At 33.1% G+C, this 13367-nt stretch overlaps 1 protein-coding gene across 2 annotated transcripts; it reads left to right on the top strand.

Annotated features, from left to right (window-relative positions):
• The first annotated feature begins 7287 nt into the window (after positions 1–7287).
• On the top strand, positions 7288–11516 carry LOC115704514 (uncharacterized). Of its 2 annotated transcripts, none has more exons than XM_030631720.2 (8): positions 7288–7695; positions 9069–9274; positions 9368–9791; positions 9879–10086; positions 10275–10382; positions 10483–10632; positions 10715–10784; positions 11206–11516. In XM_030631720.2, exons 1-8 carry the CDS (start codon positions 7466–7468, stop codon positions 11274–11276), a joined length of 1467 nt encoding a protein of 488 aa, XP_030487580.2. In that variant the 5' UTR covers positions 7288–7465; the 3' UTR covers positions 11277–11516. The 2 variants fall into 2 exon arrangements, with proteins under 2 accessions (XP_030487580.2, XP_060963767.1); XM_061107784.1 differs by lacking the exon at positions 11206–11516 and adding an exon at positions 10872–11197 and having other exon boundaries at positions 7302–7695.
• The last annotated feature ends 1851 nt before the right edge of the window (positions 11517–13367 follow it).

Genomic DNA, 13367 nt, shown 5'->3' with positions numbered 1-13367 from the left:
TGAGTGACTTAGTTTACTCGTATTCCAGCAATGGCATGAGCATTAGTGTACTGAGCAAATTTAAGAACTGCTCTTTGACCATAAGGCCTTGCAGACTGGACAATCATATCCTTCATGTTATTATACTTAGTTGTTATAACATGGATTATATGCTAAGTGTTCCAATAACCAATTTGCCTCATCGATACTTCTTTACATACAGCGAGGTAGATGCCTCGCTATGCGTTGTTTATAGCTCCCTCAATAGTACGTCTTTCGAGGCCAGATGGTTTCTCGTCAATACATGAATTGATAGTTTGCATATCCCTGTCTTGCTTAATACTATTCAGCCAGCGAGTTATGGACACACTCTATTTATTCTATATTTAATGAGTTATTATATTTTGCATTTAATGACATAATTATCATTAAATCCGTTGGTTCATATTCCACGAGATTGACGCGTGTCACTTTCTGAAATACAGCTAAATTTCAGATATAACATATATATATATATCTCAAACTTAAACTAATATTTGACGTTTTTTTTATTTCACTCAATATATATTATATCAGATAAAAGTGATATACCTTACAACAATATGAATGTACCACAAAACTAATATAAGTAATGCACTTAATTTTTTTATTTCTTTCATGATATACTAAATTACATAAAATAGATATAGCAATCTTTTAAATTAATATACCACTTAATTAATAAGTTTATTTTTTATTCTTTCCCTCAATATTCATAAAACACATATACCATTTTTTTTTATTTTTATTTTTTAGTCATATAAAAATATATACTACTCTTATATTCAAAGTAGATATATCACTTTTTTTTTTGACCTAATCATATTTAAAAATTAATATAGCATCAAACTAGGAAATAAAAATATCAAATATTTAATTTAATATTCCACAATTTTTTTTCCTTTTCTTTTTCATATACCATAGAAAATAATAATAATAATAAAAAATACTCCAATGAATATAGCCATACCTCAAACTTAAACTACTATTCCACATTTTTTCCTCTTTCGTTCTTCATATACCACCCAACATAAAAATAATATACCACATTATTAAAGTAATATACTCGAATATGAATATACTGTAATATACTTTGTCTTTCGTTCTTTATATACCACTCTACATAAAAATAATATATCACACTATAAAGTAATATAGTTGAATATGAATATATGTATTATACTTTATCTTTCGTTCTTTATATATCACCCACATAAAAATAATATATCACACTATTAAAGTAATATACTTGAATATTTTTATTTTTCGTTCTTTATGCACCACCCCATATAAGAATAATATACTACACTATTAAAGTAATATATGGACATATGAATATACCGCAATATAAAAATCCATTAGAAATTAAGATCCCTTCACTGCAACTTAAAAAAGATAAAAAAAATAAATAAATAAATAAACACAATGCAACCATTAAAATTTTACTCACTATAGCTTATTTGATTAAAAAAAACAAGACACATTTACTAATTGTAAGATGCGAGATCGCATGGACACGATAGAATGAGAAGATAGTAAAAAGCTAGGATTAATTATCCAATGTTATAATTGTAATTTTATCATTAAATTTTTATCCAAATGGTTATTTTGCTAAATGTTTATAAAAAGGAACATTACTAACTTAATCTCTAAATTTAGGGTCATTTTATCTCGAAATTTGTTATCGTTTATATAGATTTATTATCGGGAGAAGTTGAAACATACTCACTTTTTTTATACATTAATCAAATTTACTTTCAAATAAAATTTAATTCAAATATATTTTTTTTTTCATGCATATTGTACCTAAATTATCCTCACACACTCATATAACTAAAGCATAATTTCAAACATAATAAATTTGTGTTCCTTGTAAATGGATGTGTAGATTTGTCAAAAAGTTAGAGCAAATTTTGACTTTAAGAAAAATAAAAATTATTATAAAATAATTGAGAAAAAAGCTAAACATAATAGATTTTGAAATAAACCATAACAATTAAAAACATCAAGTTAAAAGATGTATAGTCTAATTTTCTCTTTATTATTGTCGTTTATAATCATACTCCCATGGACCCGGATTGTGTTGGGGTTTGACCCGGATCCATTTCTCTCGCTCCTCCTTTCCCCTGATTTCCATCTTCTTTTTCCCGGCAAAAGAACACACCTTTTTTTTTTGAAAATAAGCGTGTTCATATCATTAAAATAAACTAGACCTGTTGGTCATTACATAATAGGTTCACAGGGACCGAATCAATCGGAATATTACCGTACAACTTGTTAATGAAAGCCCAATTAGCCACATTATGGGCAGTAAAATTACAAGTTCTACTAGCATAAATAAAATTACAGCAAGAAAAAGAGGGAGAGGATTTAGCACAAAAAGAGACATAGTTCTCAATCGCCCAGTGAGACTCCGTCCCATTGATAGCGTTGATAACTATTCTGGAATCACTCTCAACCAAAACATATTTGAAACCAAGCAGAAGAGCCAAATCCACAGCCGAACAACAAGCAGCTGCTTCTCCACACAGAGGGTCCACAAAGTTCAACTGAGCCGTGTGAATCCGAACCACAGAACCTTGATGATTTCTAGCTACGACCGCAATGCACATACTATCCAGGCCTACTCTTACATCACAGTTTAGTTTTATCCAATCTTGAGGAGGAGGCTTCCAGATACCCTCTAAATGAGGGGGTGAAGAAGGCAAGATAGCATCATGAAGTTCTGCATAAGAAATACAAATCACATCAATACATTTCAAGACATCCAGACGAGCACTGTTATGAATAATGTCATTACGAAGTCGCCAAATAGTGTCAACGACAATCGAAGCATACAAGAAGACCTCATCCACTCGAATCCCCCTAGAATTAAGATTCCAAATGAATTTGACCCAGTCCCAAGCACGAATCCCCGCATTGCATATAGGGTAAATCCCCCAAGGTGAAGAGCGCCATAAATGCATTGACACATCGCAAGACAAGAAAAGATGTTCCATTGTTTCTTCCCCTACTCCGCACAAAGGACAGCTGGTATCCTGCACATGGAATCTTCTTCCAATCACCGATCTGACAGGGAGCGCATTAGAAAGAATGCACCACCAAAGGATTTTATGCCTTTCCAAGACTTTGCTATTCCACAATTTATTCCAAAGTGCCGGAGCGACCGCACACTGCTGAGCTCTATCCAATGCTTGAGTCAAATAAGCCGATTTGCAAGTAAATAGTCCTGATTTTTCTAGGGTCCAAACCCATCTATCATTCCCCAACCCCGTAGGTGTTCCGCCCTTGAGGATTGCGTACTTGTTTCCCTATCAAAGAGGCCATTAAGTTTACTGATGTCCCACCCTCCATCCTCAAGCAGAAGATCAGCTACGAAGTTGTCATTGGTTGAAATCCCAATCCATGGTTTCGGGATAAAACCATTCAGATGCGGAATCCAAGGATCCCTCCAAATTTTAGTCGTCCTTCCATTCGTCACAGCTTTACAGGCCGCTTTCTTTAGGATAGAAATGGCTTTCACAACATTCTTCCAGAACCAAGAGTCCGAGTCCTTATAGGAACAATGGAGAAAATCCTTCCCCTTAAGATACTTGGCTTCCAGAATTTTATAACATAAGGATTGAGAGCCATTAACTAAATTCCAACCCCACTTAGCTAAAAAAGCCAGATTCATCTCCTTCGTTTTCCGAAAACCTAATCCACCCAAAGACTTAGGGAGACACAGCTTATCCCAAGCCTTTAAATGAAGACCATGATTACCTTTTTCAAATCCCCACCAAAAATCTCGGACTAAACCATCAATTCTCGAGACCATACGACTAGAAAGTTTTGTGGTTTGCATGGCATAAATAGGCATTGCCAGGCCGACCGACTTAATGAGGGTAGCACGGCCTGCCTTTGACAAGGTCTTAGCCTTCCAGCCCTGCAGTTTAGAAGTAAGGTTGTCCAGGATAAAATTAAAATCAGCATCCTTCTGACGAGATCTGAACAGAGGCAGCCCCAAGTAATTGATAGCCCCTTCTGGCGTATTAATTCCCAATGCTTCCTTAATCCCACTCCTCATTCCATCAGGAGTATTGTTACTAAAGAAAATTGAGGTTTTGAGCTTATTTACTTTCTGGCCAGACCAAGAGCAAAACCTTTCCAAACAATTCCAGATACTCTTAGCTTCATTTATATTAGCCCTGCCCACCAAGATAAGGTCGTCTGCAAAAAACAGGTGGGTAATAATTGGACCTCCCCTACTTAATTTTATCCCCTGAAAATTACCTTTCCCCAGATCCTCTTCCAGGAGTCGCGATAGAATCTCTGCAGCACAGATGAACAGGTAAGGGGAAAGGGGGTCACCCTGTCGGATGCCACACGATGGCAAAATCTGGCCGACCTGGCCCCCATTTAAGCAAATATTAAGGGTGGTGGTGGAGATACATTGAGAAATCCAAGAACGCATTTTCAGAGGAAAGCCTATACAATCCAGAGCATGGTCAATGAACCTCCAGCTCAATCTGTCATACGCTTTAACCAAATCAATTTTAATTGCAAAAAAGCCTTCTCTACCTTTCTTTCGTTTGAAGGAATGAATGATCTCCTGCACTATAACATTATTATCTTGAATGTTCCTACCAGGAACAAACGCTGCTTGGGTAGGGCAGATTAAAGTAGGCAGAAACGGTTTTATTCTATTCGCAACTATTTTGGAAATAACTTTATAGATGACGTTGCAAAGGGAAATTGGGCGAAACTGGCCAGGTCTCTTCGGGTTCGGAACCTTAGGAATCAGAACTACATTTGTAGCATTTATTCCTTTGTGCATCTGGCCATTTCTGAAAAAATCCGAAACTGCATCACAAAAGTCATTACCCACAGAATCCCAATAATGTTTGAAGAAGAGTACTGACATTCCATCCGGCCCCGGTGTCTTATGACTATTCATAGCAAACAAAGTACTCTTAATAACCTGCCCCTATTTATAGTAATATAGGTAGGCAGTTAATTACATTTAAATTTGAATCCCATAACAATATTACTCAAAATTATGGGCTTTAATTACGCTCCATTTAAATACATGTAGATAATATTAGAAAATCACGCATCTGTGGTTTAAACCGTCTTTAAAGCGGTCAACGTTGACATGGATAGGAACACGTTGCCAAATGTATCTCGCTGATGCGTCTCGCCTAGTACTTAAGTGAGTGACTTAGTTTACTCGTATTCCAGCAATGGCATGAGCATTAGTGTACTGAGCAAATTTAAGAACTGCTCTTTGACCATAAGGCCTTGCAGACTGGACAATCATATCCTTCATGTTATTATACTTAGTTGTTATAACATGGATTATATGCTAAGTGTTCCAATAACCAATTTGCCTCATCGATACTTCTTTACATACAGCGAGGTAGATGCCTCGCTATGCGTTGTTTATAGCTCCCTCAATAGTACGTCTTTCGAGGCCAGATGGTTTCTCGTCAATACATGAATTGATAGTTTGCATATCCCTGTCTTGCTTAATACTATTCGACGCCGAGTTATGGACACACTCTATTTATTCTATATTTAATGAGTTATTATATTTTGCATTTAATGACATAATTATCATTAAATCCGTTGGTTCATATTCCACGAGATGGACGCGTGTCACTTTACGAAATACGGACTAAATTTCAGATATAACATATATATATATATCTCAAACTTAAACTAATATTTGACGTTTTTTTTATTTCACTCAATATATATTATATCAGATAAAAGTGATATACCTTACAACAATATGAATGTACCACAAAACTAATATAAGTAATGCACTTAATTTTTTTATTTCTTTCATGATATACTAAATTACATAAAATAGATATAGCAATCTTTTAAATTAATATACCACTTAATTAATAAGTTTATTTTTTATTCTTTCCCTCAATATTCATAAAACACATATACCATTTTTTTTTATTTTTATTTTTTATTCATATAAAAATATATACTACTCTTATATTCAAAGTAGATATATCACTTTTTTTTTTGACCTAATCATATTTAAAAATTAATATAGCATCAAACTAGGAAATAAAAATATCAAATATTTAATTTAATATTCCACAATTTTTTTTCCTTTTCTTTTTCATATACCATAGAAAATAATAATAATAATAAAAAATACTCCAATGAATATAGCCATACCTCAAACTTAAACTACTATTCCACATTTTTTCCTCTTTCGTTCTTCATATACCACCCAACATAAAAATAATATACCACATTATTAAAGTAATATACTCGAATATGAATATACTGTAATATACTTTGTCTTTCGTTCTTTATATACCACTCTACATAAAAATAATATATCACACTATAAAGTAATATAGTTGAATATGAATATATGTATTATACTTTATCTTTCGTTCTTTATATATCACCCACATAAAAATAATATATCACACTATTAAAGTAATATACTTGAATATTTTTATTTTTCGTTCTTTATGCACCACCCCATATAAGAATAATATACTACACTATTAAAGTAATATATGGACATATGAATATACCGCAATATAAAAATCCATTAGAAATTAAGATCCCTTCACTGCAACTTAAAAAAGATAAAAAAAAAAAATAAATAAATAAACACAATGCAACCATTAAAATTTTACTCACTATAGCTTATTTGATTAAAAAAAACAAGACACATTTACTAATTGTAAGATGCGAGATCGCATGGACACGATAGAATGAGAAGATAGTAAAAAGCTAGGATTAATTATCCAATGTTATAATTGTAATTTTATCATTAAATTTTTATCCAAATGGTTATTTTGCTAAATGTTTATAAAAAGGAACATTACTAACTTAATCTCTAAATTTAGGGTCATTTTATCTCGAAATTTGTTATCGTTTATATAGATTTATTATCGGGAGAAGTTGAAAAATACTCACTTTTTTTATACATTAATCAAATTTACTTTCAAATAAAATTTAATTCAAATATATTTTTTTTTTCATGCATATTGTACCTAAATTATCCTCACACACTCATATAACTAAAGCATAATTTCAAACATAATAAATTTGTGTTCCTTGTAAATGGATGTGTAGATTTGTCAAAAAGTTAGAGCAAATTTTGACTTTAAGAACAATAAAAATTATTATAAAATAATTGAGAAAAAAACTAAACATAATAGATTTTGAAATAAACCATAACAATTAAAAACATCAAGTTAAAAGATGTATAGTATAATTTTCTCTTTATTATTGTCGTTTATAATCATACTCCCATGGACCCGGATTGTGTTGGGGTTTGACCCGGATCCATTTCTCTCGCTCCTCCTTTCCCCTGATTTCCATCTTCTTTTTCCCGGCAAAAGAACACACCTTTATAATTTCGTAAAATCACCCATTACCGAAAAAGACTTTTTTTTTAAAAAATAATTCTGAAACCCTAATAATGGCAGGGAACAAGAAGAGGAAGAGGAGAGAAGAGCGACCCACCATCCACCCCAAAAACAAATACGCCGATAACCCACCGGACTTCGCTTTCTTAGGTTCTCTCTACCCTTCTTTCCAATCTTTCATCTTCTATTCACGCGACGGTCGCCCCAGACTCGATTGGACTGACTTCAATGCTACACGGGAACTTACCCGCGTCTTGCTCCTTCATGACCTTGGCCTCAACTGGTAATCTACTTTATAAACTCTTTCTGTTCACTGCCTTGGTTTGGGATGAATTAGTTTATCGTGGGATTTGTTTGATATTTAATCCAATGTTAGAATTAGATAAAATAACACAGTGACTTAGTAATTATATTTGTGTTGCTTCTAATTCTGAGCTCCTTCGTGTAAAGAATTGATGATGAAAAGTATTGTAAAGTGAAAAGAATTTTGCTTATGAAGAGGATGAATGAACTAATATACTTGTGTCATATGAGTGCAAAAGTAGCCATACGACTGAATGGGAAAGGAAACACTTCCCTCTTCTTGCATTCTTATTACTGTCCATTATGGACTAGTACTTATTTTCCCGATGGTAATTGATGGAGGTTGAGGTTCGGTGCAAATTGGTTGTTTTTCTTAAGTGCATTGTATCTTTTTATATTTACTAGTTAAGAATGATGGTTTTATTCTGAGCAAAAAGAAAAAAGAGAATGGTGGTTTTAGAATTTATAATTGAGGAAAAGATTTATTAGTAATTGGTGATTCAACACCAAACAAGAAACAAGATAAGCAAAGAAGCACAAACACAGATCAACGAATGGAAAGAATTAAAGTCTCAAAACTAATAACTGTAAAAACACAATTTACTTGGGTGGTTGGGTCACAAAATCAGCTTGATTTTGGACATAATCCAAGGGAGAGCCTCCTTAGCTTAGCTGTTTCATTGATTAGAATTTCCAGATCAAAGTTACTAAATGGACCCAAGATCCTCTTCTCAATGGAGTCTTTGCTCCTTACAAAATAACCTCACTTGAGTTCTCTCAATCAGACATACGTGAGAAACTTTTACAGCCCTCAAACTCACTCAACTAACTTCGGTTTTGTTTATCCTTCACACTACACAATGTCTTCTATATATAGTGTTTTGACTCATGATGACTCAAACAAGAGTCTAACGGAAATAACGGAAAACTGTTCAGAAAGAATGAGAGACAAAACCGTTAATACGGTTGGAACAGAGTTCAAGTGGTCAAACCTTAACAGTAATTTCATGTAAAATCCTCATAGTATAAGTTTTATGTTCCCTTGATAGCTTCATGATATACATAAATATTAAATATATATACACACGCACACACACACATATATATAAATTTCTTAAGTAACTTTATAGTATATCAATGTTGTTGTGCTCCTCATTATGCAAGAATGTTTTATTTTGATGAGTAAGTTCTCCTTAGCTGTTGAGTGGAGTGCAATAGCTACTAAATTAGTTTCACTTATTTGATGTATTTACTATTTCCATTTATCTTTTCATTGAACTTGAGATCTCCCTTTTTTTTATGTTGAGAAGGTTCATATGTCTTCAATGTGAATTTGTAAATGTATTTTCTCAGGTGGATTCCTGATGGGCAGCTATGCCCCACAGTGCCAAATAGATCCAATTACATTCACTGGATTGAAGATCTTCTACTCTCTGACATCATTCCAAAGACTATATTGAATGGTGATAATGTGAGGGGTTTTGATATAGGAACTGGAGCAAACTGCATATATCCTTTGCTCGGTGCATCTCTTAAGGGTTGGAATTTTGTTGGGTCAGGTATCTTCTTATTAACGATATAATATACAGTTGTTGTTTGCTGCTGCAATTTCTAATTTGAAAGAATTTCAATTCTACTAAACTTGGTTTCAGATGTGACTGATGTTGCAGTAGAGTGGGCAGAAAGAAATGTTATGAATAATTCACACATATCAGAATATATTGAAATTCGAAAAGTTAAAAGTGATGACGCTAGCCTTCTTGTCGAAGATCCACAAAATGACCAATCTGGTGGTCCTGAAAGCGAGCTCGGTCTCACCAATCCCATGATTTTTGAGGGTGTTGATACAAATAAGACTTATTATGGGCCACCTATCCTTCTTGGCGTGGTTAAGGATGATGAGAAGTTTGATTTTTGCATGTGCAATCCTCCATTTTTTGATACCATGGAGGAGGCAGGATTGAATCCAAAAACCTCCTGTGGTGGAACTCCGCAAGAAATGGTTTGTCCTGGTGGAGAAAAGGCTTTTATATGTCGTATAATTGAAGATAGTTCCATATTGAAGCAAACTTTTCGGTATTTTTTCTTGCATGTGCATTTTGTGTTCTTATGCAACTGTTGAGTTTTGAATACTGCTTTTATTTTTGTAGCGTTTTATTACAGGTGGTACACTACAATGGTTGGGAGGAAATCAAACATGAAATCCCTCATAGCAAAGCTTCGAGAAGTTGGAGTTTCTATAGTAAAAACTACTGAATTTGTCCAAGGCCAAACTTGTCGTTGGGGGATTGCTTGGTCTTTTGTGCCACCAGTTAAAAAAATATTATCAGCTAATGTGGTTAAGAATGGTAACCTGTCTTTCATGCTTGAGGTATGAATGGTTACTAAATTTATTTCAATGTTTTATTATATTTTTCTCAATCTCAGGAGATCATCTAAGTTGAAGATTTTAATTTTATAGATGGGTTTTAGGATCCTTGTAATCTGGATGTGTGTGATTTCCTAATGAATCATTTTTTTGTACTCTATCTTGACATCTGAAGTTGCTCTTCTTCACAGGGCATTCAACGTCAGTATAGTGCCATACATGTTTTGCAATCAATCGAATCTTTCTTCTGCATTAGTGGCGCATCTTGTAAATTGAATGTTTCGTCGTTTACGGTTGATGTATGATTTCTCTTTTGGCTGTTCATTTACCGTTTTGTGTTGTTTACTGGTTAAGTAATATTGCTTTGTTCTCATGAACTGCAAAATATCATTTTGCTAGATTACTGCTTCACAGAATCATTGTAATGCAATCCTGAAGATGGAGGAGTTACAATATGATAAAACTGCTGGTTTTGAACATGTGCGAGATACATCCATAAGCTCAAGCTGCTTGAACATTCCTATGAAGGACCTATGTTTTCGAATTTCGGTATGGTACCTTCTCATTTTGGACTGGATGCAACTTCTTATGGTTGGTCGGTATGTTTCTAACTTGTAATCATTTTCTTTAGGTCTTTCAACAAATCCCTGGCACACTTCTGGTAAAAGTCTCACAAAAGCAAGGGGATTCCCAAGTTTCAGGTTCCTTTATTCTTCCATCTTTTCTTCTGTGTTATTGTCAAATTTGAAATATAGCACGGTCACGGTTTCTGATTCAACTTCTCGCAGATGATGACACACACACTATACGTGTGGAGTAATGCTACTAATTTAATATATTTTAGGCACTACAATTTTTATGTGGGATCATTCACTTTAAAAGTGCTGATAAAACTAATTATACATTCGTGTGTTCAATCTTTTTGTGTCTCTTTTCGTACGTCTTTTCCAAAATAAAAAGTAACAGAGAAGGGGGTTGGGGAAAGTTAATTCATTGAGATTTTAGACAGCTATGATTGAGGAGCCGTCTTCTTCTTCCTTCCCAATATACTCTTTTATTTTATATAAATTGTATTTAGAAATTTTGATTTGCATGTAATGTAAATGTTTATTATTATTTCAGGTGTTTTTTCATTGATATTGCAACGGTTGGAGGAAGATTTGAAACGTAAATTTTGTAAAGAGAAAGTGTAGTCGTTTTTAGGTTGTCTTTTTTGTTAGCTTTATCATCCACCGATTTTAGAACTTGTATATTCTTTTTTGATTCATTTTCATTTTCTTTAATTTGCCTAGCATTTTGGTTGCCAATAATTCTTCCCCGCCTTTTAAATGGCTCGGTTGGAAGTTTTTGACTTTGACTATTGGAACTAATCATTTTCTTTTAGGGATTATTCTCCAATCAATGAATGGCAACATGACTTGCTCTTTTGATCAGACCAGAGTGTCAATTATATCTATGCTTGTATATACTTTATACTAAAGCAAACCTAAAAACGAAAAAAGTCTCTTGATATTTCGTTTTCTTTAATAAAGTCTCTATTTATTTATTTCCTGAATGAGAATATAAAGCATGAAGCTATAAAATAAACATGTATGTATAGGCTTAAATGTGGCTACACTTGAGTTTATTGTCCAAGTAAGTCCAACCAAAAGGAAAATAAATAAATAAAGTAATTTATGCTGCTTCACTTGCTGAACCGATCATAGGGGTAGGTGATTTTCGAATATATGCTCTTATTCTCTTTTACTGATGTTTATTTTTAGACTTCTATTTTGCTGTATTTGTTGTTTTGCTCGGCTGTGCTCTTTATTTTCAGTCTTTTTTATTCTCTGCTTTTGTTCTTTCTTAAACTTCCATCTTTAATGAATGTTGTGGCCTCTTATCCCAATTAAAATATTAAAAACAAAAAGAAAGAGAATTTTACATTATTCATATCTTTTGCTACATTATAACATTTCTACTTTATTAGGGGATTTTATCAGAATTATGATTGCAGGAATTTATTTTCATAAATATGCTGTCGCATGTCAAAAGACTCATTTGTTCCTAACAATAAATTGTAGAACAAATGGCTAATTATTGGGGTGGGTTTAAATAAATGAGTGAAATGGGTCTTACTAGAATCTCATTGGTGCAGCCTGTTAATTGGAGTAATTAGGGTTTCGTATTTTCTTGCATGGGCCAAATTTGAACCAAGAGTAACTGGGTTGAGTTTGGGCGTGATGTGATAGGATTTTAGTGAAGGGATAATTACATAAATCACTATTTATTGTAAAAAAAATTATATTTTTACGATTTTTTTTTTTTACATTTTTATAATTTTCTATAAAAACAATACGAAAATAATAAAAAAAAACTACATGAAAATAACATCTAAATAACATCAAAACAACAACAACAAAAAATAACATACAAATAACAAAAAAATCAACAACAAATTAACAAGAGTATAACATAAAAAGACCGTACTTTATGTAAACAATATAAAAAAACTGTGAAAATATTTAAAATTCTGTGAAATTGTATTTTTGTAATTTTTTTGTTGTTTTTGTGTATTTGTGAAATAATCCCTTTAGTGAACCCTTGGAGAAGACTAGCTGAACGAAGGCGTTGGCGTTAGACACGACTTGCAGCGACTTCTCCAGGTTCGAGAATGTCCATTTTATTGGTTAGAACCCCATCTCGTAAGCTTTGGGCTTCTTCACTGGAGTTTGTTGCCGATTTGTTATAATTTCTTCTTGTTTGTTGGTTGAAATCATCTCCACTGACTTACGTGCTCATCTTCTTCAAACTTAGGCAATTGGGTGTAAAATGTAGCGGAAAGCATCAACTGAAGGTCGAAGCTCATACTGACGGATGGTTTTGGGAGAACAAAGGAGGTTGATGAATTTTTTTGCTATCCTACTAATCTCATTGTTGTGCTTAAGCACGGAGAAACATGAGCCAACAAGCTTTTCATAACTCGATTGTACAAAATAATCTTCACCATCAACCTTATTTTTATAGAGTAAATATTTGGTTGAGAGTTGTTATTTGACACATCAATTTGCATTGTTTTTGCTTGAGCATCAAGACGATCCACAAGTAGCTTTTCATTCTACAGTTCATCCTTCATTCCCTTGCTAATTTGATGTTGAAACTTTAATTGTGCTTCCACTATGAGAGCTTTGGTAATCACATTCGAGAGTGTACGTGGTTTATATTCTTGTACCTTAATTGCTTTCAATTTTTTAAAGAATAATTCACGAATAAAAGTTATTGGTAACCCGACAGCTATGTTGCAA

Source organism: Cannabis sativa, unplaced genomic scaffold (assembly GCF_029168945.1).
Source record: "Cannabis sativa cultivar Pink pepper isolate KNU-18-1 unplaced genomic scaffold, ASM2916894v1 Contig3, whole genome shotgun sequence".
NCBI classification, from domain to species: Eukaryota; Viridiplantae; Streptophyta; class Magnoliopsida; order Rosales; family Cannabaceae; genus Cannabis; species Cannabis sativa.
The sequence above is the reverse complement of the archived record's forward strand: the minus strand, read 5'-3'. Positions and strand labels throughout refer to the sequence as shown.

What these genes read in the sequence shown, in the direction of transcription:
- LOC115704514 (XM_030631720.2), top strand. Translation starts at nt 7,466, where the DNA reads ATGGCAGGGAACAAGAAGAGGAAGAGGAGAGAAGAGCGACCCACCATC. An exon ending in CATGACCTTGGCCTCAACTG is followed by an intron (nt 7,696 to 9,068) that starts GTAATCTACTTT and finishes GTATTTTCTCAG; the next exon opens with GTGGATTCCTGATGGGCAGC. An exon ending in ACCTGTCTTTCATGCTTGAG is followed by an intron (nt 10,087 to 10,274) that starts GTATGAATGGTT and finishes TCTTCTTCACAG; the next exon opens with GGCATTCAACGTCAGTATAG.